Genomic DNA, 26,644 nt, shown 5'->3' on the forward strand with positions numbered 1-26,644 from the left:
CACAAATTAACAAAATCACAAGCTCTTCTACAGGTGTTTTTGAATGACAATATCATATTTAATTAGAAAACTGACTGGGTTCTTAAGAAGCTACTGAAACAGTCCCTGGAGTCTTCTGCTAAGGACAGGCTATGCAACTGCAGAATATTTACCCAGCCTCCAGCTCAGAATTAAAACTGTTCTAGGATGTCCTGGCCATTGATTAAAGGAAAGAAAGAAAATGTCCTTTTGACCTAAAACTGTTGTGAATATCAGAAAAATGTCAGATTAATGCAGAAAGTACTGTCCTCCTCCTTTCTAAAAAAGCAGCCAGAAACTGCTTTTAAAAAAATAAAATTAAAGGGACTGTTAAAGATCTAAGAAATGCAGTACCTGCAGTGAAACAGAGTTGATGTACCGATGTTCAGAAAGGGAATGATAAATAAATAAAAGAGGTTTCTTTAGTGTTAGACTGTAACAACATTGAAACTCATCAGAAAGCTTTAATTGTGCCTTGAAATCTGCGGATATTTTCAAATCCATGTAACACCACCTGTACTCCCACAAAGAGAAGCCTGATGGTGTAAATAAACGTTAGTTCTGCATTCAACAGATCTATACACAGACTGAGATAGGTTACATGTTCGTAAATTCACATCTGCACAAGGACTAACACGCAAATTTGGTCAAACAAAATGCTGCCCTGTGTACTGGGGGAGTTTAGTAGCACATCAGAAGCAGAAATATCTACGGTGCCTGCGTCACTGGAGAGGTTCTAGGTATTTATAACCAAGCCTGATGGCCAAGCACCACATTGTCCCTGTTCTTATATTTAAAATGGTAAGGCATTTTAAAAGACATCTTTAGGATCATAATAATAGTTATGTTTAGAAGCACTGAGATGTCACCAAAATGTCACCACTGACTGTACATTCCCATTTTCAGATACAATATCTACCCTGTTCTGAACTCTGTTCTCTCTCTCCTTATGCTTCGATCTGTTTATTCTGCAAAAGGAAACTACAGGTCTAGCTTCTGTACAGCGTTCATCAATGATTCCACTGGCACAAAGCAGCTGAAAACATAACTCACGTCACGATAACCTGAGAACAGCCAAAGCAACAGCACGGGGCGTCCGGCCCCACCAGCTACAGTCCTCGGGAAACACCGCAAAGCCAGCTCACGTCACTTCTTGGCAGCAAAAAGAGCCCATCGGGCAACTGGACAATAATAAACAAGAGCTGCTCCTGGATGGTTTGTCTAGTACCTGGATCAATCCCAGAAGGGGAAGACTGGAAATAGAGCATACAACCAGTATGGCCACTTTCCCTGGGTACCCTGCCTGGCCTTCCTACTACACATGGGTTTATGGATCTGGCCCACAATGTTGACAAATGGATGAAAACGGTTACTAACACCGACTGGTAATTATTTTGCAGAAGAAGTACTTATCAGAATAATGTCATCTTGTTGTGGAGTGATTTTATTGTTATTCACTTAATTAAATGGCATGGTACAGAACTAACAGCCATGAAAAGCCACTCGCACCTGATGTCTCAGCTGAAATCTCTAACATAAACTCATAAACACGATTCGAAGCTAGCAGCCACGGGGGTAGATGTGGCTGTGGACTTATGTCCCCAAGGAAGCACCTCCCAAGGTCCTCCAGAATGGTCCTGCACGGATCGCCACGGTGGGGACAGTAGTCTGAGCTCTCAGAAACTAAGCGAACAATTTTGTTCTACTGAAACCCACACAGAGAGCTACACTAAAGGAAATAATTAGAACAAAAGAAAATGTCTGACAAGAGTATGTACCATGAGGACCATTACATATCTTCCCCACAGATGCCTTAAAATGAAGATTGTATGAGCAGTAACCTATTCCCTCATAACAACTTGTTTGGATCACTTCAATTACCAAAGCTGACTGTAGTGACTCAGATTGCTCCAATCACTTCATATACCTTGTACTTGGTAAATGTATCCGCATGTAAGGATTATAGCTACTGTTCTTTTTTTAATAAAAAAAAATTAATTGATACGGAGCATAACAGCTGCTTTATTTCTATTAATATTTTCTGTGATGGTGATGTGGAAAGAAGGGGACAAACAGAATAATTAACCAGCCTACTTTTAAACCAGTATTAGTCTATTATTATTCTAAGGTGATATTTAAGTATCAAGAAGTGCTTTACTAAGTAGCAAATTACAGGAAACAGGGCTTGACAAGACTGAAATAACTTCCTACAATAGAAGTTTTAGAACTGGCACATTTCTTTTCCCCAAATAAAAAAACCAGAACAATGCCCTAAATGGCAAAAAAAATATTACTGCTCAAATCATAACCGGGTATGAAAAATACAATAAGGTTGCCTTATTTCAATATTCTGCTTTTTTCTTTGACTAGCAAAATACTGTAACAGGAAAACAAGTATGTAAGAAATCGTAGATATTGCAGTTAAAAGACTTGCTAGTTTGGGTCCATGGAGCCACTTGGGGCTGTTGGGAGTTCCCATGGCAACCTCAGCACGGACAATTATGGAGCAGCTACAATTACTGTGAATATGCCTGTTGAGAACGGAGTTTCGTTTTGAGATGGCTACAAATAATGCCATTCCGGAGAGAAAATTCACAACCAAAGGTTAAAACCAAATGAAAAACAGTGACAGATTTTATCCTGCCTCCACTTCCTACAGGAGTATATTTTTATCTCTAAATATTAATAATGATGTATCATCTATAAATCACTGAAGACAGATTTGATCATGCTGCTAAATGAGCAGATAATTGATTTGTAAGTTTTAGTGATAGGTGAGATCCAAAAAATATGTAGAATGATTAAATTGTGTCGTATAGAAAATACTGCACTGCACCTATGCATAATACACCTCAATTTCTATATACTGGACATCTTCATATAGATAATACAGAGACAGTATATCAAAAGAAAACTTGCAGTAAAATCTAAAAATACGTAGCAAGGTCACTGCATGATTCCATTAATAAAACCACCATCCTCCTCAACTCTTCTTTCTTTCCCAAATTTGGTCCCACTTGTTGGATAGGATCTATAACGACTGGGCACAAGCCACGTGTTAATTCTTCAACTGGCTTAGATATGGCAGAATGGGCCATGAGTTAACTTTTTCTCAGGACAAATAGTTTTTACTGTTCAATTACAAATTAAGTGAAGAGAATGTTTGAATCTATTAATTATTTACTTATTTAGAATCTTGTATAGCTATTTTATGGTAGATTTACTTTGAGTAAATGACTTAAAGAATTTGTGCCAGAAGGTCCAGTAAGTAAAGCAGCATACCAATGAGATTTGTGTGACTAATAAGCACATTTAAAGAAGAAGTCTGGGTTGTCAAACTGGACCTAGAAGGAAGTGATAGGATTGTGTAAACAGTTTGAAATCAATGAGAGCTTGAGGCCAAACCTTAAAGATGTCTGTTGAACTATAGATGCAGGCAGGTATTTTAAAAATTCTCATTGATTTAAAAGAGAGGTAGCTCCTAAGTGCTCTTGGAGATTCTACTAAGCACATTTCTAAACTTTAGTCAAAAGGGCAAAGCCAGTTTTAAGAATGCCTTAGATTTTTTTATTTTTTTTTAAGACCAGAAACTGGTTTCAAAAATTTCACATCTGCCGGCTCTCTGATCTTTTATAACCTGAAAATATTCTTATTCTTTTTTAATAGTAAGCAATGAAATTCTCATCCTAAAGTTTCTCTATTCTTGCATAGCTTAGGTTTGCATATAGCTCTTTACTCTGAAGACCACCATTATTCATTTTAAGTATTTGATATTAGTAATGCAATACTTTTGTAGAAATTGTTGTCATTTTGTACTCAAAATTAAATCAGTGTAGCTTGGATATCAATCACACTGTCATATATCGAAAAGTAGACCAAGCACCACAAATGTAGACTTGATTAGCAAGCACTCTGAAGTTACTCTTTTCTATAAACTGATAAATGAGAAGATAGCTCGGTATGACCTCTTGGTCTATCTATATTCTTAATCTTCCTGACAAATACAGTCCCCTAGTAAAATGGCAGTCAAGATCTGCAATCTTCTTCCTGTAAGGTTTCAAAGCTGATTTCAGAACAGTGGAAATATTTATTTAGATTATGTCATTAAATCACAAATAGCAGTATATTTCTCAGTGCTATCTACTTGTTCCTTAGTGTAGGATACCTAAAATAAAATGACTATGTAAGCCAAGATACAAATCATAAGAAAAATAACATAAAAGATGATCAGAGTCAGCACCACTTATGCACCATACCAGAATAGCTAATAAGTTAAATACCACCATTCAGACATCTGTGCTGTTAATTTTTACAAGCCATCACAGTAATTCCCCTTGAAACTAAGTACAAACATTACTTGGAAGGTGCTGCTTCCCTCTGTTCCTTCTCATATTGGTAAACTTTGAGAGAGAGAAAGAGGTTGAACCTAAATCCTTTCACCGTGTAATACTGCATTATACTAGCCTTGGTCTAGTTATAATTACACGTTTTGTTCGGTTACCAATATTCCCATATATCATCACTAAGTTTTAAAACTGTTCATTATCCAACTCTGTAAATGATATTCCTGGAGACAGTGTGTTCACTGAAAACCTATTCCCTTTCCTTGATTAATTCAGACCACTAAAATAGCATCAACCAGGCTACCTCCAGAACAGGGAAAGTCTCAAATACACAGTGCTGAAGCTGAACTAATTAGACTGTGAGACAGACTAATTATTTCTGAGGCAGAGCTGACCCTATGTGAAGCTGCCATTTCTGGGACCCAGTCCAGCAGCTTTACATCACGCAACCTCTCAGGATTTCTACTCCCCTTCATAGCAGGACACAGATAAACCCTGACTCTTCATTCTGCAACCAATGTATTTACAGTAGGCTTAAGAAAAAAACCTAAGAGACTGTAAATTCAATATGCAAACATACTGCATATAATAACTGACATTTTTAAATAGACAATTTTAGTGGCTTGTCTTTGTGCTGTCTCTGTCCTGAGAAAAACTGGGTAGATTTCCGTACCTGTATCACCAACATACACATATCCACCCAATTCTAGACTCTGTATATTGCACAGAGACATGTAGAGATGAAAATAATTACTTTTGAAGCTAAGGGGGATAAAAAGTAAATATGATCTCGAATAGAAAATGACCTAGTGCAGCAAAATAAAATCACACTGGTCAGATCACAATTGTAAAGAAAGGAAAATGGAATGGAGTTTCAAATATTTCTCAAATGTATAACAAAAATCATAGTTCATGCTGCAGACAAAAGTATGGTAGCTGATCCAAATGTGTTCAGAAGAAATTGATGCACCTTTTCTTTTTCTTTCTTGAAAGTTGAACATGTGCCGTTTTTCATCACTTTCTTGGGTTAACCCATCTTTTATAATAACAATGTAGAATTCTGCCTGATGGTGAACATAAAAAATTGCCATTTCAGGTTGAAAGGAACAGGCGTAAGTGTTTGTTTATGCACAATAGGTACATGAATTACTTTTTGGATAAACAGCTAGGCTAAAGTTGTAAGTGTTCAACCAGAAAAAAGAAAACAATATTGTAGACTGGAATATTTCAAATTCAATGTTGTGTATGCAGCTGGAAAGAGCAGTCAGGTCAGATGAGTTGAAGCCAGTACAGCCATTAGCAAAACACCTCCCTCCCCAAGCCATACCTTTCCTATTGCTGGGTTTAAAGTCCAGCAAGTATTTTGCTGTAATATTGGCTGTAGTTCTGAGAAGAGGCAGAGTTGCTGGCTAAGACTGTTCATTAAGAAACAATTCCTTTGCACAGCACAGTGAGACCATGCTTGCAACTACCAGCCACTCCAATTTGCACCACAGAAGGCAGGAAGACTGCGAAAAGTATAGCTTTTCTTCAATGTTTCTTTTCTGTACATAACCAGCAATACCTCTTATCCTTAGAAACTTCCATACCCATGTTAAAGATATCAGAATTTCAAATGACAATCTTCTACAAAGATTTTGAGGCTCCAAATAATCAGTAATTAGCATTGTAAATTATTTCTTTAGGGAAAAAAAAGTGTGAAACATTCTAAGTATTAAAAAACTTGTTTCTGAGAACTGCATTTGTCGAATAATGTAGATACTAGTGATAACAGCTGGCAGATTTTGCAGCAAGTATTAAAAGACATTCAAATTATTACATATACTTGACATAAAATATTTTAAAATACCAACTTACAAGTGTCATAGCAGAGAAGTTGAACTGTCAGAAAAATGATACCACTACTGAATTAAACCATTTGGTCCAATCTTCAAGAAACCCAAAGGCACATACTGCTGTCACAGGCAACAGAAATAGTAGCACTCTAATATATATAGCTTTTTTAACAGGCGCTTTTTTTTTAATAAGTTGAAAAATGTATGCATTATATAGTTGCACCCATTTGTGTTTAATCCTCACCTCAAACTTCTGCCGGAGCTCTGCATTTCCATCTTCATCAGCATCTGGAATTGGAACGTTATAATATTCACCTTCTTCTTGATTCAGCAGCTTGTACCTGTGGAACATTTGAGAAAAAAATGGTGACTTTATAGTTTTATTCCCATTAGATTTAAAATCTGATTTAGTTGTTTGTGTGTGGTTTGTATCAATGTCACAGGTACGTAAAGAACTGCTTTCAAAGATCTAAAGCAAACTCAGAAACAGAATATATTTAACCTAAAATTAGATCTTTAATCCCAAACTATCTGCCAAGGCAATTTAATGGACAAGGAAATTCTTCACACCTATCCTGCGATATAATGGGAGACATCAACCCTGAAGAACCTTTGCCTCCAGTGCTTCTATAGCCCTAAACAATTATCTTTGATGAAATATGCTCTTTGAGAAGATGTGATGAGTTCTACCCATAGCTTGGTAGGTAATAAGATGGCATTTTATAAAATCAGTTCCCATGTACTTTGAATTTGCAGAGCTATATATAACGTGATACACTTAGTAATGAATATATCATATTTGAGATAAAAATAAAATTCATATCACAAGACTATGTACACAGAATTGAGTTTGCAGCAGCTCCTGGCTCCAGCAGAAGTTTCATGAACACCACAAAAGAAAAGTATTCCTTTTATTACCCCCTCCTTTGTTATATATAGCCTATGTTTTCCTAGGTTTAGTTGCATTTTCAGTGAATTTATAGCCCGAGAGACAGTGAAAAGCTCAAAAAAAGGTACATTATAGTGAAGAAAAATACTGGTTTTAAAGTTGTGATATATTCTCTCCTTCTCTCTTTTCAGAAACTCTTACCATCCACTGGCTGGCATTTTCATAAGCTCTGACACCCCAAATGAAAGAGATCCCATGAAATCATTTCTGGTTGTTCTATCCCAGTCCCAGACCTCTACGGATAACCGTCGATCTTTGTCTGTAGGTTTTAATTTACTAAAAAGGAGAGAAATAGAGGAATTTTCAATGCAACACTGAAATAAATGATTCAATACATACAAAGATACTACATTAAAAGGCCTCAAACTTACAATGTGAATGCCTCATTCCAGTCTGGATTCAGAGTCGAACGGATGGTTTTTGTTTTTTGTTTACTTTCATTCTTGGGATCCGGGATGAGCTTCAGTTTAACATAAGGATCTGAAAGTCCGTTTGGATCCATGGGAATTAGGTTTTTTGCTTCTCGCACTGTCAATATAAAACACAGCTGATTTGTATAGGATTACAAATCACCATTAAGAAAGCAATAACATGTCAAACCAGAGTTATTGAAACACGTTGAAAAATAAATCAGACGTGAAACCCACTTGTCAGACTTGGCATGGAAGAAACTACTTGTTGTAAAGTAAGGTTGCACTTAGCGATATTTATAAGAATGGTACAGAGAAATGACAGGAGAGAAGAGCAATTCACAAATGACATACAGCTTCCAGGCAGCTCTTCTCCTGCAGTGGAATGATTAAATGTCCAAATCCATCACTATAAATTTTTAAGTGGGTAGCAATTCGTTGTGCTTTTATGTCTGCATCAGTCTTAGGTTATAACGCTGCAGGACTATCAGCCAAATACTATAAGGGCGCTAGCTGATCACAATAGATTTTAGAAGGTAGGTTACTTGATACAATCCCTCACTGGAAGGTATCTAATACTAAACTTCCGTCGGATTCATGGTTCGTTAGTTGTCAGATGGAATCGCTGTAAGCATTATGTCATGACAGCAACTGAAGTAAAAGTGCAGAGAAGACAAGTTTAACTTCAGCTTCACAAAAAATGTTAATGTAGCTTCTATTTTTACAATGTCAAAAGAAGACATAAAGTGAGTTAACATATCTCATGTTGCTACCAATCACCAAGGAGAGAGAGACAAGAATAGTCAGCAATCTGCACGAGGTGCCATTCCCCGCAAGGCCACATCCCTATGTGGAACAGGGCAGGCAAAAGTGGGTTACAAAGGCATTTAACAGGGGCTCGGCAGCTTTCGGGTTTCAGTCTGGCTGGAGTTACTGTGGCAGCTCTGGAGTTTGTTAAGCGGTTCAGAAGTCACGGCAGGAGAGTGGAGTATTCCAGTGGATGAGTAAAGAGAAACCTCCTCCCTCTTGTAGAGGACCAGCATAACGCCCGGGTAACATTTATACGACATGTAAGGTTTTATTCTGTGTTAACGGCATTCAGCCATCAGCTTTTGCTGAACCTCAGAAGAAGAGGTGAATTTTCCTTATGCTGTGAAACTCCATCCTACCCAAACCGGTCATGCTGTGATGAACTGCAGGGATCAAGTTGGAGACGGGGAATTCAGAGCTCATAACTGGGCACTGCAAAACCTGCTGGGAGCAGTAATTCCCTGGGCTTGTTTTGGACAGAAAACGGCTTTCATTCGGGAATTCTTTTGTGAGATTCATAGTTTAAGATTAGAATTGTTCCTGGAAAGAAAATCACAAGAAGCTTTGAGGGTGACATGGTTCGTAGGGTATGAAGGCAGGCCAGCACTTAAGAGTGAGTCACTGGAGATATTATGCCGGACTGACAGTGCCCTCAGCTACTGCTTTCACAGTGTCAGCATCAGAAGGGCTTTTTTAGTTTATCTGCCTAACTGAAGAAATCTGAAAGGAAATTTAGGAAAGATCAACCCTTAAGTCACCTAATATTTCTTGATGGAAAGCATTTCCTACCAAAATTTGAACTTTAGAGTCACTTAAGAACTCAATCAGAGCCAATGCAAAAAAAAAAAAAAAAAAAAGAATGCTGTCAGCATCTTCAGCAACAGATAGTTACTGTTTGCTCATGGCACTCTTCTCCTTTTCCCCCAGATTTAAATGGCATTTTCATACTACAGACAAGAATTATAGGCCATCCCAGGATTTCAACCTGTTATTTCCCAGCATGGAGGTTGAAAGGCATCCAAGCAACACAGATATTTTATAATGTGTTGTTTACTCTCATTATTTATAGAATAACAGGAGGACAGTTTTTGGGCAACAGTCTAATGACGTATAAACCAGCTGAAGTACATCATTTCAAAATGTCCTTTGTTCTCCCTTTAGAAATACAGGCAGGGCTGTGGTGGATTGACAACTGGGCACTGCTGCTTCCGTAAGACAGAAAGAGATGGACAATGATTGCAAAGCACAGGACAGGTATTGCTGTGCTTTACTTAAGGCCAGTGAAATGAGACTGTGGTGTTGACAATATGCCCATTGTAACATAGCACCGAAGGTGATTTACAAAACCATACAACAGTTCTGTTCCATTTCCTATACACCAGGTGGATTCACAAATTGATGTTACTAGCTCTAGGCTGACATTTTCCTTTTACATGATGGAGAGTGTTTTAGTGTTCATAACGATTGTGTTCTTCCAAATGACATAACTGCTAAGTAGTGCTTTAGTGCAAATCTACTACTTAGCCATTGTGTCGTATGATTCAAGCTGCAGAGGCAAAATTTTGGGGTGAAAAACCAGCCACTGCCACAGAAAACACATAATTTCAAACAGTTTGACCCGCTCTGTTTATTTAATGAGAGTGTGTTAGGTGTGGCAGAACAAGTTGGAAGAGAGAAATACCAGATATAACTGGTACATTATGTCCAAAATAGCTGTAGAAAGAAGGTAGAGTACAGGAATGCAAGCTACTTATTTGGAACACACTAGTTTATTTGTCAAGATAATTCTCATGCAGAACAGATACCCTGATGTAAATTAGTTATGGAAATTAGATCATAGCTGGAAAGGAATCACATTAACTTGAACCAACAGTTGATACTGATTAAGTTAGGTTTCTTAAATTTATATTTCTAAAATGAGAGACAGAAAATGCTTATGGGCTAAAAATTTAAAATAAAATGTAATTCTATTCACTAACTATATTACTCAAATAATTGTACCAGAAAAAATACACTGTGTTTTAAAAGAACAGAAACAAGCATCTTCTTTGCAGAGCGTTTCATCTGTAGTTTTCCACAATCCCTGTGTAAAGCTGACAGGGCTTTGCAATTGGGAAAATGAGAGCTTTCGGTCCAGAGAAACTGTCTCCATTCTCATTTACTCTGAGTTTGCCCTTTGAGGGTCTCCACACCCAGTGGTCAGCTGCAAAACCATTTCTGTTTTCAACCCATGAAAAAAACCAAATGACCCAATATTAAAATTTAGCACACTAAAAGTGATCTTCAAATACTTCTGAAGAATAACATCAAGACTAAACAATTTAGTTACATATTTACAATCCCAAAGGGACTAAGAACCATAAAGTGAGTGATGAAGTGACAGCCTTCAATGCGAATTGCTCTCTGTCTCATCCTATATTTGGGGTTTGGGGGTTTTTTGGTTGGTTTTTTTTTGTCTCGTGCATGGCACTTGTGACTGCACTGCCAGGTTTGGCACATGAACTATTACTTCGAAATCCACTTTTTGATTTTTATTTCTATACTGTAGTTTGGCATAAGTGAGGAGCAGAACTCTCTATGTGTTCTACAGCTTCCCAGAAACATACACTAGGAAGTTTTTTGTTAAAATTCCTTGAACAAAATTGTTTAATTTTAACATGGTGTCTTCAGACTAATCCTTTATGTTTAAATTTTACCTGGAGATGCCCAGTTCTGCTCAGAAACCAAGCAGAATTTTGAGAAATTGGCTGGGTGGATGCAGAGCCATTCTCTGAGGCTCTGCTATGGAGAGCTCCCCAGAGAAAGGCATCACCTATTAGACTTGATACATGCTGCCGAGCCTAGAAAACAACACTGACAGCAGGAGGACATGGCAGCATGTGTAAGACTACTTCTTTCTTTTGCAACAAACACAGAAAAAGAGAAAAGCCCTCTAAATACAAGAAAAAGAGAAGCTCAAGGATTAATTGGGAAGGAAAGATGCAACATATACTAAATACAGGCTGCCAAAGAAGTCATTATCTCACTCCTTGTTTTAAGATATCCGGCCCATTTGTACTTTTGTCTGCATAATTAGTATCCTTAGCCATCTTTTTTTTTAACTGACTTAGCACTTCTTTTCTTGAGGAAACTGCATTACGATACTTGTGCTAAATAGTGCTTATAAAGAATTAGCATCTAAGTGGTCCACTTCTTTAAGGGCACCCTATTTTTAAGAGGATAGGTCAGGTTTCTATAGGAGGATTGACGAAAAGAAGAGATTTCCCCTCCCCACCAAAGCACTATCTCTTGTGTGCAGTTGAAACAGAAAAAGTTAAATGAAAAATAACACCAAGAAAATAAATCAACTTACTGTGACTGAGTTCTGCTACAGCTGTAATGATAGCAAGCAATCTCATCCTGCTTTATAATTATTAGTTAATTAAACTCAACCCTGTGATAGAGATATTACTCTAATTTACAGATGGTTGAAGTGAGATACAGTTCAGCATCACTTGGAACATAACTTGGACAGAAACCTAAAATACTACTTGCCAGTTTTCTGTCATAACTATTAAGCATGATAATGACCTCTGTACTGAGCAAAGTAGGTGGTACAAGTTAAATTTCCTAACATTTTATCCAGATTAGACTCTTAACAGGGACTGAGAATGCACACAGATGAAAAGACAGTGAAGAGAAGTATATATTGAATTTTCTAACAAATGCAAGCTTGCCCAGGTTTTTATTCTAAAAACCAGAAATAGTTGTCAACCATAGAGAAAAAAGTGTACCATTTTGCTCCTCATCATTAATGAAGAAGAGATCATAAATGTTTAGTCAGCAGAAAATGCGGACTATCTGATGGCTGTCCTACGGCTGTTCTATTATGTGCCACTTGTAATCCAGCAATATCTATCCAGAAGCCATTCCTAGAACTGGGACGCCCACTTTTCCAGGAATAGTATAAAGACATAAGCAAATACAGAGCTGGTTCTTAGGTATTTGTACTTTAAATAAATATCTAAATAAGATAGAGTGGGCTGGCAGAGAACAACTGACATTTTACATAAAGAGAAGAAATCCGGGCAGAATTCTGAGGAATTCAGAGAGTGGATGACAAAACCGGAACCTTTCCCATGAGCTTGTATAGGTCAAAAGTTGCAAGCCATATACAGTTATGGATTTATAACTTCTTGTGATATCAGCAAATAAATTTAGTCATGGGAATGAGTAAATAAATGTTTCTGTCCCTGTAACAAAGCTGAATTATTAGCAACATGAGTTTACCCAGTTCCTTTTCAAGTGAGTCACAGCTACCTTTTTCCTGAATTCCCAAATGTTGATCATAAACAGTTTACTAATCACAGCAACCATTTCTTGCTAATCCTTTAAATCCCTACAGGCAACTTAGATGAGCAGAAATCTTTCAACTGCATGCGAATAGCTGCTTTTAGAAGACACTTCAGATCTCAAATGGTCTCATCTGCCTAGCTATCCAGCAAAATGAAAGAAAAGGGAGACCGTTAGCTCCAAAACATCATAAAGTTTCTGTCTTCCCACAATAAAGCATTAGTAAATTATTCCATAATTCTCATTACTTCCTGAAGAAGATTCTGGTATGGATTCCAGTGATCTGCCCAGTTTACAGATGACTTATGTGAGTGACAGAGGATCTTCTATTCCCAGCCAAGGAACCTCCTCCCCAGTACCTCACCGCACTCCCCTTAATCACAGTTTAAAAGATTTACCTATTACTGAAAATAGCCTTTTTTCCAAGTTGTGTACTTGTACTCTCTATATGCAAAATCCAAAGCTGCTCAGCTTTCATTAAAGATTTACTGTAAGATTTTATTAAAACTCTCACTGAACGCTTGCTTTCTGGAGCTGCTTGTGACTCACATGTACAACTGGCTCCAAAACAAATCCTGCTTTTCAGACAATTTCCAGTTTCTATGCAGTTTTCAGCCACTAAAAGGGCTTTCTGATATGAGACTTTTCTCTATTCCCTAACTACTCCCCTGCCCAACTAAAATTTCTTTTAATATCCCTCCTGAGACCAGTGCCTACTCACTACATCCCATTTCCTGAATTTTGAAAGATGGCAACGTAACAAATGTAGACTATTGGAACGCCTGCACTTCACAGGTGATTTACACACAAGAAACAGATGATTAATTTCCTTCCTAGAACAAGATGAAAAATGAACCAACATTGCATGATACTTCATTCCTCTGTATTTATTGAGATAGTCTCTCCTACTAACAAAAAATGTACCATCATCTCTAATGCTATGTAATAAGTACTTGTGCCTGCAATAGGTTCTCTGGTTTCAAATTCAACTGGAAGTCTCATAGGAGCAACCATATTTTACTTGTAAAAGAAGATTACCATTATAAAAATTATCATCATGAAAAAATATGTTCTACTGGGTAGGACAGCTAGTTAATAAAACATAAGTCTTAACACAAGATGTATCCAATCGTCTGAAAAGGGATTCAGACTATTAAATTTCCAATTCTTATCTGTTTATATTCTCACATAAATATAGAGCATTGTAGTAAAATTGTTTATATGTATGCAGATGGCCATTTATGAAAAACTAATGTTTCTTTTACATACTATGCATTGCCTATTTCTTCATGGTAAAGTTAATTTAATGAATGAAATGGGCAGTATTCAGTTGCTACCGGGGTTGGCATTTGTTAAAGGCACAGCTCTTTCTGTAAAGAATGCAGTAACTCTGCAGACTCTGGGAATGCCAGAAAAGAGAGAAGATATTAGTGAAATAAAAAATGTGATTCACGTTCTTTGAGACATTAAAAATGCCTCCCACATGCACGTAATTATTTGGGATCACTTTATAGGTATTTGGTACTAAAAGCTGGTCAAACAGCCAGAATATTCATATATGTTCCCTTTTAAAATCAGTTGCAGAACATCATGGAATTAATGCTAACAAAGGCAGACACTAATACTGACCTAAACAATCATAACTAAAATTATTAGAGTGTGTGTGTGGCAGGGTCTTTTAAGGAAACAATTTTTATGAAAATCTAGAAATGTGCCAGAATTCTCCAGTTGTCTCTCAAGCTTGTTTGGGCAGAGGCTCTTAACCCAGCAGTCCACAGCAAGCAGTGTGACAAGACATTAATATGCAGTGCCATAGGGTGGCTCAGCACTCATACATTCATAAATAATTTGAAAAACATACGGTGGGGAGTACAGAACTCCAAGGGAGATTATTGTTGGAGAGCCTGTTATGTGCTCCCAAACTCTGCAGAGATCACTGCCGGCTTTCCTCTTCTTTTAAATAACAGAAGCATCGCTGAAGAATAAACCCAGATTTTCTGTATTCTTTCAGCTAAGAAAAATACACTTTAAACCCCCTGAAAACTCTGGGCTGTGTATATATATCTTTTAATAACGTTTATGTAACAGCAGGGTGTATTAGCTGACAGCGAGTCGCTAACACCCTGCCTCTAAATCGGTGCCTGTGTCGGGAGGGCAGTTTGTTATTGTCAGCTGCTGTCAAATTCAGCTCCCAGCAACTGATAGGTCACAGTTTAGGATCCCAATAATGTGGCAGCTTTTTATATGTCGGTGTACCAGATGGGGTTATTTTCTCACAAAGGTTATTGTTTATTCACTATAAAAATAATTCAGAAATAAAATAAAAAATTCAAACCTGTGATGCAACCACCTACAAACTCACTCAGAAGAGCCCCAAATTATAAGATGGGTCAACAAGTAAATGTAACAGTGACAAAACTTTTAACGCACATCAGGAGGAAGAAAATTCAGTGCAAAAAGCATATATTAAAAATAGCAAAACCTACTTAACTATGCCTAAAAGCAAAATCTCCAAGCTGGTCTAACCTATGAAAGGGTCATGAATCCAGTGATTTCAGAAAAAAGCAATTCAAGACAGTTCCTGTAAAAAGAAAACTACCAAGTTGATTTACTGCAAGTGCAATAAATTATTAATATGCAATGCAACTCTCAAGCTAGTAGCTATAAAATAACCCAGTGATATTTAAGAATTGCAACACAAATGAGCACTGAATGTGGCATATTGACTAGCACTGGGAAGATGGCAAGGTTTTGGCAAAGTACACCAATACAAAATTCCTACTTATTTGTAAAAAAGCGTTGCAGAGTCTCTAGCATTCACACAGAAAGGAAAGTATGTCTACCTTTAAGCACCCAGATTGAAGATCCGACCTAGTAAACTGGAATTAAGTATGTTTACATATAGGACTGAATCATTCCCACCATTAGTTCAATTCAAAACATGCCAAAGTACTTAGATATTTTAGATAATCTGACTGAACCACTGGCCAACTCCATCTGGCAGTACTCTGCCTTGCCTCTTTCCTAGTATTCACTGGGAAAAAAATCCCAGTACTATTTACAATATTTTACCGGAAAAACACTTAGTAAGCAAGGGTGTACTGTGGCCTTTTTTGGAAACAAAAGCCACGACAAACCCCTCAAAGCAATTACGCAGAAGTAAAGACAATTGCAATGTACTAAACAGCGTCCTCCAAACGACCATATATCTTGCGGTCGTCATTAAGCCCGCTGCATCCTCCATCAGCTTTCCTGGCTGGAACTGGGATGGTTGAGTTGCCCATCGAAGGTATTTGCAAGATGCCAACCAGAGTGGCACGCCTGCATTTAGCAGCACAAATGTTTAGCGTGCAATCAAGGCTGGCTATGAAAGAATCAGCAGGAACTAATTAACATCCAAAACAGGATGCAGAGCAGAGATACTGAGGAATTCAGCTGAAGGAGTTCAACACCTACAGAGTAATTCCTTTGAAAAAGATTCAGGCAAAGGCTCAAACCAAACAGCCAGTCATTGATTATTTTTCCTGCTGTTCCTAAACCTCCTGGACATTTAATTCACCTCCTTTCCCAAAGCTAAAGGCAGTGGTATCATGCTTGGCAGCTCTGGGAACGGTATATTCTAACAAAGGTTTTGTCAATAAATATTTTAGAAGCAATGCCATACTGGGAGAAAAGGAGTTCGAGATTTTTGGACAGCAATATGTCTATGAACTAACTGACTGACAATTGCTAATTTCCTTTTCAGTTAAACATGCACAAAATGTATCTGAAACTTTACCTGGTCTGGGCTTAGTCTGTACAGTATTTTTTATTAAAAAAAAAACAAACAAAAAAACCCCACCCCAGCTTATTCTCAGAGCAACTGTCATTTTTATTTAAAGAAATTTTCTGAGAGCTTGGAAATGCTGACAAGCCTCAACTAAAACAGCAGCATCATAATTGTTATATACATAACAAGGTTATAGTAAACATTTTTCTTGTTGTCCAGAAACCTACTTAACTGTGGGATGGGAATGTTTTATTTATAAACACAAAAGTAACAGCATTTGCCAAGTACACTCACACCAAAAAGAGCTTATGAAGAAATCCTACAAAATATCTGTAACAATTTTACCATATTCATATCTCAGACAAGACTTTTTCAAATAAAATTGTAAACTAAAAGAATACCTATTTGTATAATTGTTTTATAGTGGTTCGGTACCACAAAGACTTGTGACAAACACTTGTGCTCCTAAAAGCATTCTAAACCTGCTGAATCATCAGAAAATAAGTACATGGTTTTTGTGAAATTATGTGCATTATGGCAGAAAGTTTAAGCCATATTTAAGAACCTTGCTGAAAAGTGGCCTAGAATAATGCAAATACTAAATTTTGTCACTTGGATGATTTTCAGATTAGTTCTTTCTCATGATACAATTACTTTTAGAACCTGCATCATCATCTTTGAAATGCCTTGCTAGTTAGTGAAATCACCTTTCTGTTAATGACAGTACCTTGGACAAATTTACCCCTCCTACGTCGACAGGAAGCTATTTGAAAAGTTAAGCTACAATTAAGTATCACTTGGGATCTGTTCAGATCCTTTCTAACTAAATTTTATCATACTTCTCCTTTTCAATGCATTTTACAAGGTTTGACAGGAAAATATGGAGGTATTCGGATTTAGAAAGAACAAAGCCGTGAATGAATACAGTGCCAGGAGGGAAGTTTGCTGGTTCTATAAGTTGTGAAAATTCAGTATGATGGTCTGATTTCCTTTATGTTGACTGCAAGGGGTATGGTCTCATTCCCCAAAGAAGAAGTGCAGAGGTAGAAGGAACATCCTTTTGGTGTGTAATAGGCTCTAGCCTCTCAACTGAGCAACGCTGAAGAATTACACAACACTCAACACCCACAGGTTCCCAATAACTACTTCCAGAAACAGGGACAGAAGTTGAGATGGTCTAAGAAATCTCCTACTTTGTCCTGCTCTAACTTTCCCCTTGAATTCAATTCGATTTTGCAACACCAAACAGGCAACGATAAAAGCATTGTACCCTCTCCGTGTTTCACAGCGTGGGCACTGAATTCAGTTTCTTGCGGTACCAATTTGAAAGATGTATCAGTGTACATCTAATGTGATGTATTAAGATTTGTTGCCTTTAATCTTTCTTCACTGAAGAAGCAGTGTTGGTCACCTGTGATGACACACTCTCCTGAGGTAAAAGCTTCTGATAATTTCTGTTTTACGAGTGTCTTCTACTCCATTTCCTATGTTATATCATACTTATTTTGGTTCTAGTTACTATAGCACATATTCAAAATTTCCTTAATTTTTGAGCCATAAAAAATTGGGACCTTCTTTTAGAATTTAATTTGTTTTACAGACTTGCCTCTACCTATAAAAAAACCCATGAACAAAATTTTCTGTTATTCTTTCCCTTATTTCACTTCTGTCCATCCCAGTTCCTGCCCTGTGCTTTCCCTTTGAGTAAATACACTGCAATCTGATTGGCAAAGAACATTTTTTGCATATTTGTCTCAAACAGAAAGGAAAAATCAACAATAAAGTTCACTACCAACTTTACACTTCGGACATCAGATACAATAATTATCAACTGACCCCAGCTAAAAAAGAAAGCACATACAGAACAAATGTAACATGCTCTAAATACAAATTCTTATGCACATCTTGGGCGATAAACTCCACTCTCTGATACAGCGCAAGGAAGTTCTGCTGGAGTTAAACAACCTGTCACATGTCTATTTAGGGGGGCAAAACAGTCCTGGAACTTGCAAAATACATTTTCCAGAATTTTTTCTGCAACTTCAGACTTGGAATGGGTCAGTGGGGGTGCATGGGGGTGTGCGCGTGCTCATGAAAGTTTAAAGTATTTCTACTGTTGATGATGGCTAACCCCCTGAACAGCTAGCTATCCCACTGGGCTGCCTTCTACATGAAAAATTGACATTACAGTGATTTTCTAAATAATATTCCTGAGTTTTTAAAGCTATTACTACAGCTTTCATTCTTCTATTTGTTTTTATGAACACCAGTTTATAGAGTTTCTTGATTCAAGGACATGTTGAATGAAATCCTTACACTTCTGAAGGGAAATACTCCACCACTGGCTTTAATACACAAAGATTTGACCAAGGTACATAAACCCACTGTGTATATTGTACATTTACAAAACCTGCAAAATCCCCAAATTAATTGTTACCTATTACTTCCAGTTTGTCACCAGTGACTTCAGCTTTCAGATAAATCCTTCCTCTTTTCTCTGTGTGATCCATGCCACAGAGGCTTGGGACGTTTATTACACATTGCTTGTGAACATTCATATCACAGGCTGTGGATATAAAAATGGTTCAGACAGCTATGAGAAGCTAATAATATGATTACACTGCAAACACTGAGCAAAGTGAAAGTTAAGATTACAATGCTTAACTGTTGGCAAGACTTTCAGATTACAGGTGGATGTTTTTCAACTGAAAGACATGGCTAGTTTCTACCTTACAATACAATTTGTACACAGTGAATGAAACGGAGGATAAGATAATCTACTTCAGAAACACAAAGGTATCATTAATGAAGTGTGAAGATAAAAAAGTGAAAATGGAGTAAAGACTTGCTGGGAATATGACTAAGAAAACAGAGCATTTGTACCAGCATTAGCAATGAAGGGAATTAGGTTTAAATTGATTATTAGATTTTTCTAGCAGGAGTCTTTCAAGACAAATGAAATACAAGGAAAATATTGGACCTTGGCTACCAACTGAACTGAAATTTCAATCTTCAACACTGCATTCAACTGCCCAGTCCAAAAAGAGGCTTTCTCAAAACTGCCATGGCAAAGGCTCTTCAGCCACAAATTGAATACACCATGTTCTCAGCAACGGAGGTGATTTTCATTAGTATATTATTATAGTACTGAAATATCCACTTGAAATATAACAGTACTATAAATAGCTGACATTTATGGTATTTTCCACTGAAAAGAAGTAAGAAGCTGTTACCAGTGTTTCCACTTACTTTCTAAAATACCCTTGTGGTAATATAGAAAAACTTCACTTACTGTCACATTTCATCCCTTGGTGCAGAAGCCCATAAAGCAGTGACCCACAATGGTCACAAAAGGTTGGGCTCCCATATGTGTGGATCTTAAATTTGTGCTTGCTTCTGGGATCCTGAAGGAAAAAACAGAAAGAGATTCTCAAGTCATAAAAAATAAAATTGACACACCTTTAATATATTACTTCGAACATCAAAAACTTTCCAGCTCTGTGACTTATGATACAGAAAAATATATTCCAGCACGTAGCTTATTGACATCCCTTATAGTGACTGGTACCTACATTGGTGCAGGTACATGGGCCTTGGTTCCTCTTTTTCCTTTGTTTTGGTGTTGCAAGAAAGACTATGTCAGCTCAGAGAACACAGTCTTGTTCCTGTGATTCATCTACACTAAAACTTCCATTTACTGGCTGTACCTATACATAAAGTATAGTGACGGCATTCAGCCTGCAGCTAAAGTGTCATATACTGTCTGCTTGTTTACAGTCTGTTATCATCACCATTCTGAAATGATGACACAAAATATAGCAGGAGAGGAGGGAAGTAACTGTTAAGGGACTAATCTGAAATACAGTCAAATGACTGTAAAATCAGGATCTTAAAGATGGGATCATCTTGAAATGTTGCAAATTTACAATCTATATTATTTTAAATGAAAGCGAACAAATTCTAAATTGGCACATAGTAAATATTTTTGACTGCTATTCCCATCTGATTTTCAAACAGAGAAACTTATAGTGAGGACATTTTAAGGCCACCAGCAGCTTGGAAATGGTTTCTAATTTAGGACCAGTGAAAGGGAATACACCCAAATCGCTTAAATGTATGACACATCCAAATACATTTGCTGTTCTCTAGGGGTAGAGGTGTCCTTTGGAAAACCAAGAACATTTATATAAAAGGACAAAATCACATCTTCAATATGTTCACCCACGTCAGGCTCATTCCACACATACAAAGCCCCAGAACTTCACATATACCAGACTCACGCAGCCCATTCCCAACACTTGGAAATGTGCATTGCCAAAATAAACAGTGTGCTAGCCTTATACTTCTATGCATATCATCTATATTTTGATATCCTTTATGACCACTTCCAGCCCCAACTGTATTTTAGTCAAAACTGTCACTGCACAATCTCAATCAGAAGTTGAGAAGAGCAGTAATTCTTCTTCATTAAAAAATACATTGGGGTTTGAAATCAATTCTTGCTAACATTCTTTAGAGAAAGACCATGGAAATTATAAAATGTCAAGTCTTTCATGCATTAAAACATCCTTAACAAAAATAAACTACAAAATGAGACATCAAAACATTTTTCTTCTGTTTACATTTTATATTAATATACCTTTATATTAGATAAGAATTATTAAATTATTTTTAAAATAAACTAACTTTTCAACTTGCATCTGCCAATAAAAGCTTTCAAAAAAATCAAGAGCAAACACAGCATGTTATACAAAATGGAAAACCTGCTAGCTCTTTCTTCAAAAATAAATGATTCCTCTAGTATAAGTGCTTTCTCAAGAACTTCAGGAACTTCTAATACTAATTATCATAAAAATACAACTATGAGAAGGCAAAATCTTGCCTTCAAAATTTAATATTTTGCCATACCATGCTTTGGTAAGCATTCTTTGTGTGAATTGTTTTTGGTACTGATTCTAAGTTTTATGATGAATCTCTAACCACCAGTTTTCACTGCACAGATAGAAATCATATAGTATCCAGGATAACGAGTAAAGACTTTACATTAAGAATTCAAATTGAGACTATTTCAATAGTTCTGTTTGTTATACAGCCTGAGATATGAAATGCAAACTGCTAACAACCATATTTATTTTGTAAACACAGTTAATCTAAATGGAATGTCATTTAATGCTCCAGAGAACATCTGTTTCGTTATTTATTAAAGATACAGCAAACGGGTCTTGTGGTGCAGGGTCATGGGAACATTGCTTTACTAAAGGGTTATCTGATGGATCGACTCTGACTATATGCCTTCCAAGCAATTTCAAACACATTTTCAAAGCTAATTCTTCCTTAAATTGTTTTGTTTTGAAGACATAAGGGGACTCGTTGACTTATAAATATATACACTTAAACATTACTTTGGTAAGCACATCTGTTACTGAGAAGGACAAACCCCACAGCTTCTAAGAATGACACTGAATAAACAGATTTTTAAAGTTGTATTTAACATCTGACATAAGTGGTATTTATGAGTATAAAGTAATGATAGAGAGGGGAAAGAACTATGGAAAATTATTATAGTGAAAGTCTACTAAATACATTGAACCGGTGTATTATACTTAAATTACATAAAAAACACTACCAAATAATTCTATTCCAATTAATGGAATATACATGGTAATTAAGTTAAGCAGGGGTGTGTATGTGGCTTAAAAATGTTGTGACATGTTAGGACAATTATACTGCACTCACTACAAAGCAGCCTGCACCTAACCGTATGTAACTACAAAATACCAGCAAAAGCATTCTTATAAAACAATGAAATACAACCAGTCACTTGAATAAATAAATCAAGTTGGATCAAACTTTGGACTTGGCCCTGTGTGACTCAAAGTATATAATTTGAATCATCATTTGCTTTCTATAATAAATGTTAGTTTTCTAACATTGTGTGAAAATGCCTACTGTATGATGTTTAAAATGAATAATTCAATATGAATTAATTTTTTTAAAGAGCAGCAAGTATGTTCTGACTATTATTAGCTATTATTCTATATGCACACATGAAGTCACTTATTCCAGGCAGAGCATATAAAAAGAGGACAAAGGAAAAAAGTACCAAAACTACACCACTACACCTGAAATGGAAACTTTGCAGGTAGGAAATCTCTCCTTTAAAATCCTTTTGACAGAACTAAATAGAAGAACCTAAAACGTATTTAAAAGCTAATAAAGAAGAGAGTGCACTCTTCATCGGTATTTAATTCTATTTTCTGTATCAGTCCTATGCATTTTTTTATTTTTGGTAAATTGAAGTATATAAAACATTGTTATTTTGCAAGCTAGTCTGAGAACATATAGAGAAAGCCAGGAGATCTCTATACACCCATATTAGGTGATAAAAGCTTTTTATCTTATTCCCTATTTTAACACAGGCTTCTCATACACTTAGAACTACCCTTGAATCTATAGTTTACACTTTAATTATAAGTAACTGTATTAGTAATAGTTACTACATTGCCAGTACTAATTACTTATATTATTAACAGCAATTAACTCCATAGTTGTTAACGTAGTTTAATACTTCCCAATGTTAAATATGCATTAAGTGACTTATACGCATTATTGAGGAAATAGCATAGTCTTTAGTATTTTTCAGCTAGAGGTAAACTACTGAGTTAGACGTAAGCTCCTGTAAATTTTCTTCAGATATCCCCTTTTAATCAATGTAAACTTTCAATAATTCCCAAAGCATAGCTGGCAGTCATATTTCATAGTAAACACAGGGAGCCAAGCCAGGATATGACAGATGAACTGCCAAATAATGGCTGCTATTTGCAAGAGAATTGAACTTTGCACTAAACTTGGCATAGATTAATTGTGAAACTCTAAAGGGAAAACCCACTTCTGTTTCCAAAATCCATCAAAATTATGAAGAGGGAAAGTGGCAATGGGAAAGCACTTGTTAAGCGGTGATGAATGATACGCTCTATTAAAATTCATGTTATTTTCATGCTAAAAAGTGAATTCTCTGCTATTATTAAGACAACCCCCCATTTTTGTAAGTACAACTGAATGCAATATAGTATAATTAAATGGGAGAGGAAACTCTGGGCAATCAATATCACAGACATTTAAATATTTGTCTTTGAAAAACCTTTAAATTGGCAGAAATCTAGCCAGTGCTCTGCAATTCAACCGCAGTACAATAGACTGGAGTTTCAGAGCCTGTAATGACATACACGGGTGCAGCATCCCTATAAAGATGAATAGCAACCTGGCATCTACACCCCATAAAGCTCTGAAAAAATCAAAATATTATTGTGTAGTCTCAAAGCTGAGACACGCTTATACAGAGATAGGCAGCCACAGAACTGCACTGACCAGGAGACGTGCTCTACACAGACTTGCACTATGTGGACCTATTGAAAAAAACCACAAAACGGAGCTGAAACCTTTAAAAAATAAATAAATGAGTTTGCAGAAGTGACTTGCCCAAACAGACAGCTTTGGCTCAGCTAAAAGGGGTTCGGATTTGCTCCAAAGCCTGGCTGGGAGACAGGCAGGAACCCAGCCACACTCCAGCAGAGGGAAGCAGAAGAACACGGAGGCACCTCACCAAAACCACACGTTTTTCAATCAATGCACTGCCATTGAACTACATTTTTGCCCCCCCTGCAGCAGTATTGCCACCATGCCTGCCTTCTTTCTTTGTTTAGCACAAATGAATCCATTTCCAGCAATGGAAAGCACCCCCCTGTGAGAAATCATTCCATAATTTTCCTGGATCAAAGAGAGGGGTGTGCAATAATTGAAAGCGCACGGTTAACCAGCAGCACATGTCAAACTGTGCTTTAACACATTACAAAACAGCTTATGAGCACTATATTTCTGAATTCTTTCTAAAAGCTCCCTTTTGATTAGAATTTATTCCCCTTGATAGCAACACTGAACCAACTATAATTTTGCAGGCATGAAATCATCACATTGCTTTTAAGTATAAAATATACAAAAACCACTTTGTGTGAAGTTGCATCAGTGGAAATTTTATATACAAAGCAGCATCATATTATTAGTTGTTAAAGCCTTTTCATAGTATGCATCTTGATAGTATGAATAACTGTGTAACTAGTATCAATAACCAGAACCATGTATCTAAGACCAAAACCTCTGAAACTATACCCATATTGTCTTTAATTTGGCATCTTCTAGGTTACACAGCAAGAACTGATGAGATTTCTGGAAGGAATTTAAATCAACGATGCAAGCGGATCTGTCAGTGCCAGAGTCTGTACTAGTGATCAAGGTTGGAGGAAAATATGACTGTTTTCAGTCATTAATACCAACACACATACGTTAACAAGGTCTTAGGCGGGATATAAGATTAATTCTTTTTTTTAAATGGCCTACGGCTGGTGAAAGGTTTTTTTTCCGTATCTGAACTGCTATTTTTAAGATCATTAAGAAGCAGAAAATGCAAAAATGTGAGTGTAAAAATATTTTGGGAGAAACGGAAAATTATATTTTCCATTACAAAAATAACTTAAAGGAGTTCTGCAGCAGATGACCCGTAAGGTCCTAAGGTTGCATCAGGGCTTACAACAACAAAGAACAATTTTGTGTAAATAAATGCAAATGTACTCACTTTTCTGTTTCCTACCTCCATGACAGAACCACAGGATTGTTTTTGATTCCCAACAAAACACTGACAAATTATTTATTTACTGGTTTAAAAGGTGAAAAGGAAAAATAAGCTTAAAACATCCCAAATTACTTCACTTAAACAAAAGAAAAAAATAATTCCTGAACCTCAGTGGCGTAAATTGTGGTACTAACTGTTCAAAATGTCTACTGAAAACAGAAGGGGAGACAATACATTAAATATATGCAAAACCATATACAAATCGTGATAAGAGATCACCGGTCCTCTTTACCAATAGAAAAGCCCCAGAAGACTGGCAAGTCTGTTTTCCTCACATTAATACACAACCTTTGAACATTTCCAACCACGATAGAAACACTGAATCCTACATCTTTCTTTGTCCCCTTCCAAAAGTCTTTAAGGTATGGATCATAAGGAACGCTGCTCTAACAGATCAATGAAACCATTGCAATTTGTACCGCATATATTTTACTTAAAAGAGCTTTAACTTCCCCAAGTGAATACCAAGTTAATAAAACATATTTAAGAAGAAGCTAGCATGTTTTTCTCTGTACGGAGCCAAATCCCACATTCATCCCACGCTGTCCTCAGGCAAACTTCCATTTCATTTATGAAAGTCTTCAGACTCCAGCTTTTCTAAACACCTTCCAAACAGCGGCTACAATATCTAAGACCCCATTCAGATGCCATTTCTGCTTGAGTGACTTTCTTCTGTTCGATATTTATTTTCCTACTGAGATAACAAAAATATTGATTGGTGATTTGCATGGCATCTTGATTTGAGAAAACATCTTCAACCTCGAGGAGCTGCGAGAGCCAAGAAGCCAGATGCTTCTACTGGAAATAACTTCCAGGGCTTAAAATATGGCTTCTATGATCAAAGCTCAGAAGCAAGAAACGGCAAAAAGTCATTGTTTAACTGGTCACCAGCTTTGTTCTTCCCTGACCAAATGAGGCTGTGTACATGGGAAAGCAAAGAGAATCTGAGACTCTTGGGAATTATTAAGATCATATCACTTTTTATTACAAAATATACAAATGCTTAAAGTTTGTTTGATATTTCCCCTCTCAGAGCTGCAGTGTAGAGAAGTTTTGTTGCTTTCAGAAAAGTACAATAAAAGATAAGACTTCTACTGCCTGAAGAATCAAAAATATCAGAGAAGTGCTGAGGCTGGCAGGGACCTCTGGAGACCACGGAGCCCAACCCCTGGCTCAAAGCAGGGCCAACTACGGATCAGCTGGGATTTGTAGTGGTTCATGGGGTTACTCCTCCCCAGCTGCAAGACTCCGTAGACCTCCAAATCTACCTGCCAAGCATCCCCCAAAAAATCTTCCACAGGTTGACATCTAGCCACCAAGAGCGCCTTCCTGCAACGGAGGAGGAGAGGAATGACATAACCATGCTTTCTTACTTGGTAAGAAATTATACACTGACTCTTTCTGGCAATCCCACCTCCAGGCAGAATTTGGAGTTTCACTGTTTGGAGTGACTCGAAGGAATAACTCAGAGAAAGCGCTCATTCCACTGGCA

At 36.9% G+C, this 26,644-nt stretch overlaps 1 protein-coding gene across 3 annotated transcripts in view; it reads right to left on the reverse strand.

Moving 5' to 3' along the window:
- The window catches only part of PRKCA (protein kinase C alpha), a 163,314-nt gene that overhangs the window by 42,195 nt on the left and 94,475 nt on the right, over positions 1 to 26,644 (reverse strand). For all 3 annotated transcript variants that reach the window (XM_069799344.1, XM_069799343.1, XM_069799342.1), the window contains exons 4-8: positions 19,759 to 19,870; positions 18,904 to 19,032; positions 7,517 to 7,673; positions 7,287 to 7,421; positions 6,441 to 6,537 (exon numbers count right to left, since the gene is read on the reverse strand). In XM_069799344.1, coding sequence (XP_069655445.1) covers positions 6,441 to 6,537; positions 7,287 to 7,421; positions 7,517 to 7,673; positions 18,904 to 19,032; positions 19,759 to 19,870 — 630 coding nt within the window. The remainder of the gene's footprint in view (positions 1 to 6,440; positions 6,538 to 7,286; positions 7,422 to 7,516; positions 7,674 to 18,903; positions 19,033 to 19,758; positions 19,871 to 26,644) is intronic.

This window comes from Haliaeetus albicilla, chromosome 12, assembly GCF_947461875.1.
Source record: "Haliaeetus albicilla chromosome 12, bHalAlb1.1, whole genome shotgun sequence".
Lineage (NCBI taxonomy): Eukaryota > Metazoa > Chordata > Aves > Accipitriformes > Accipitridae > Haliaeetus > Haliaeetus albicilla.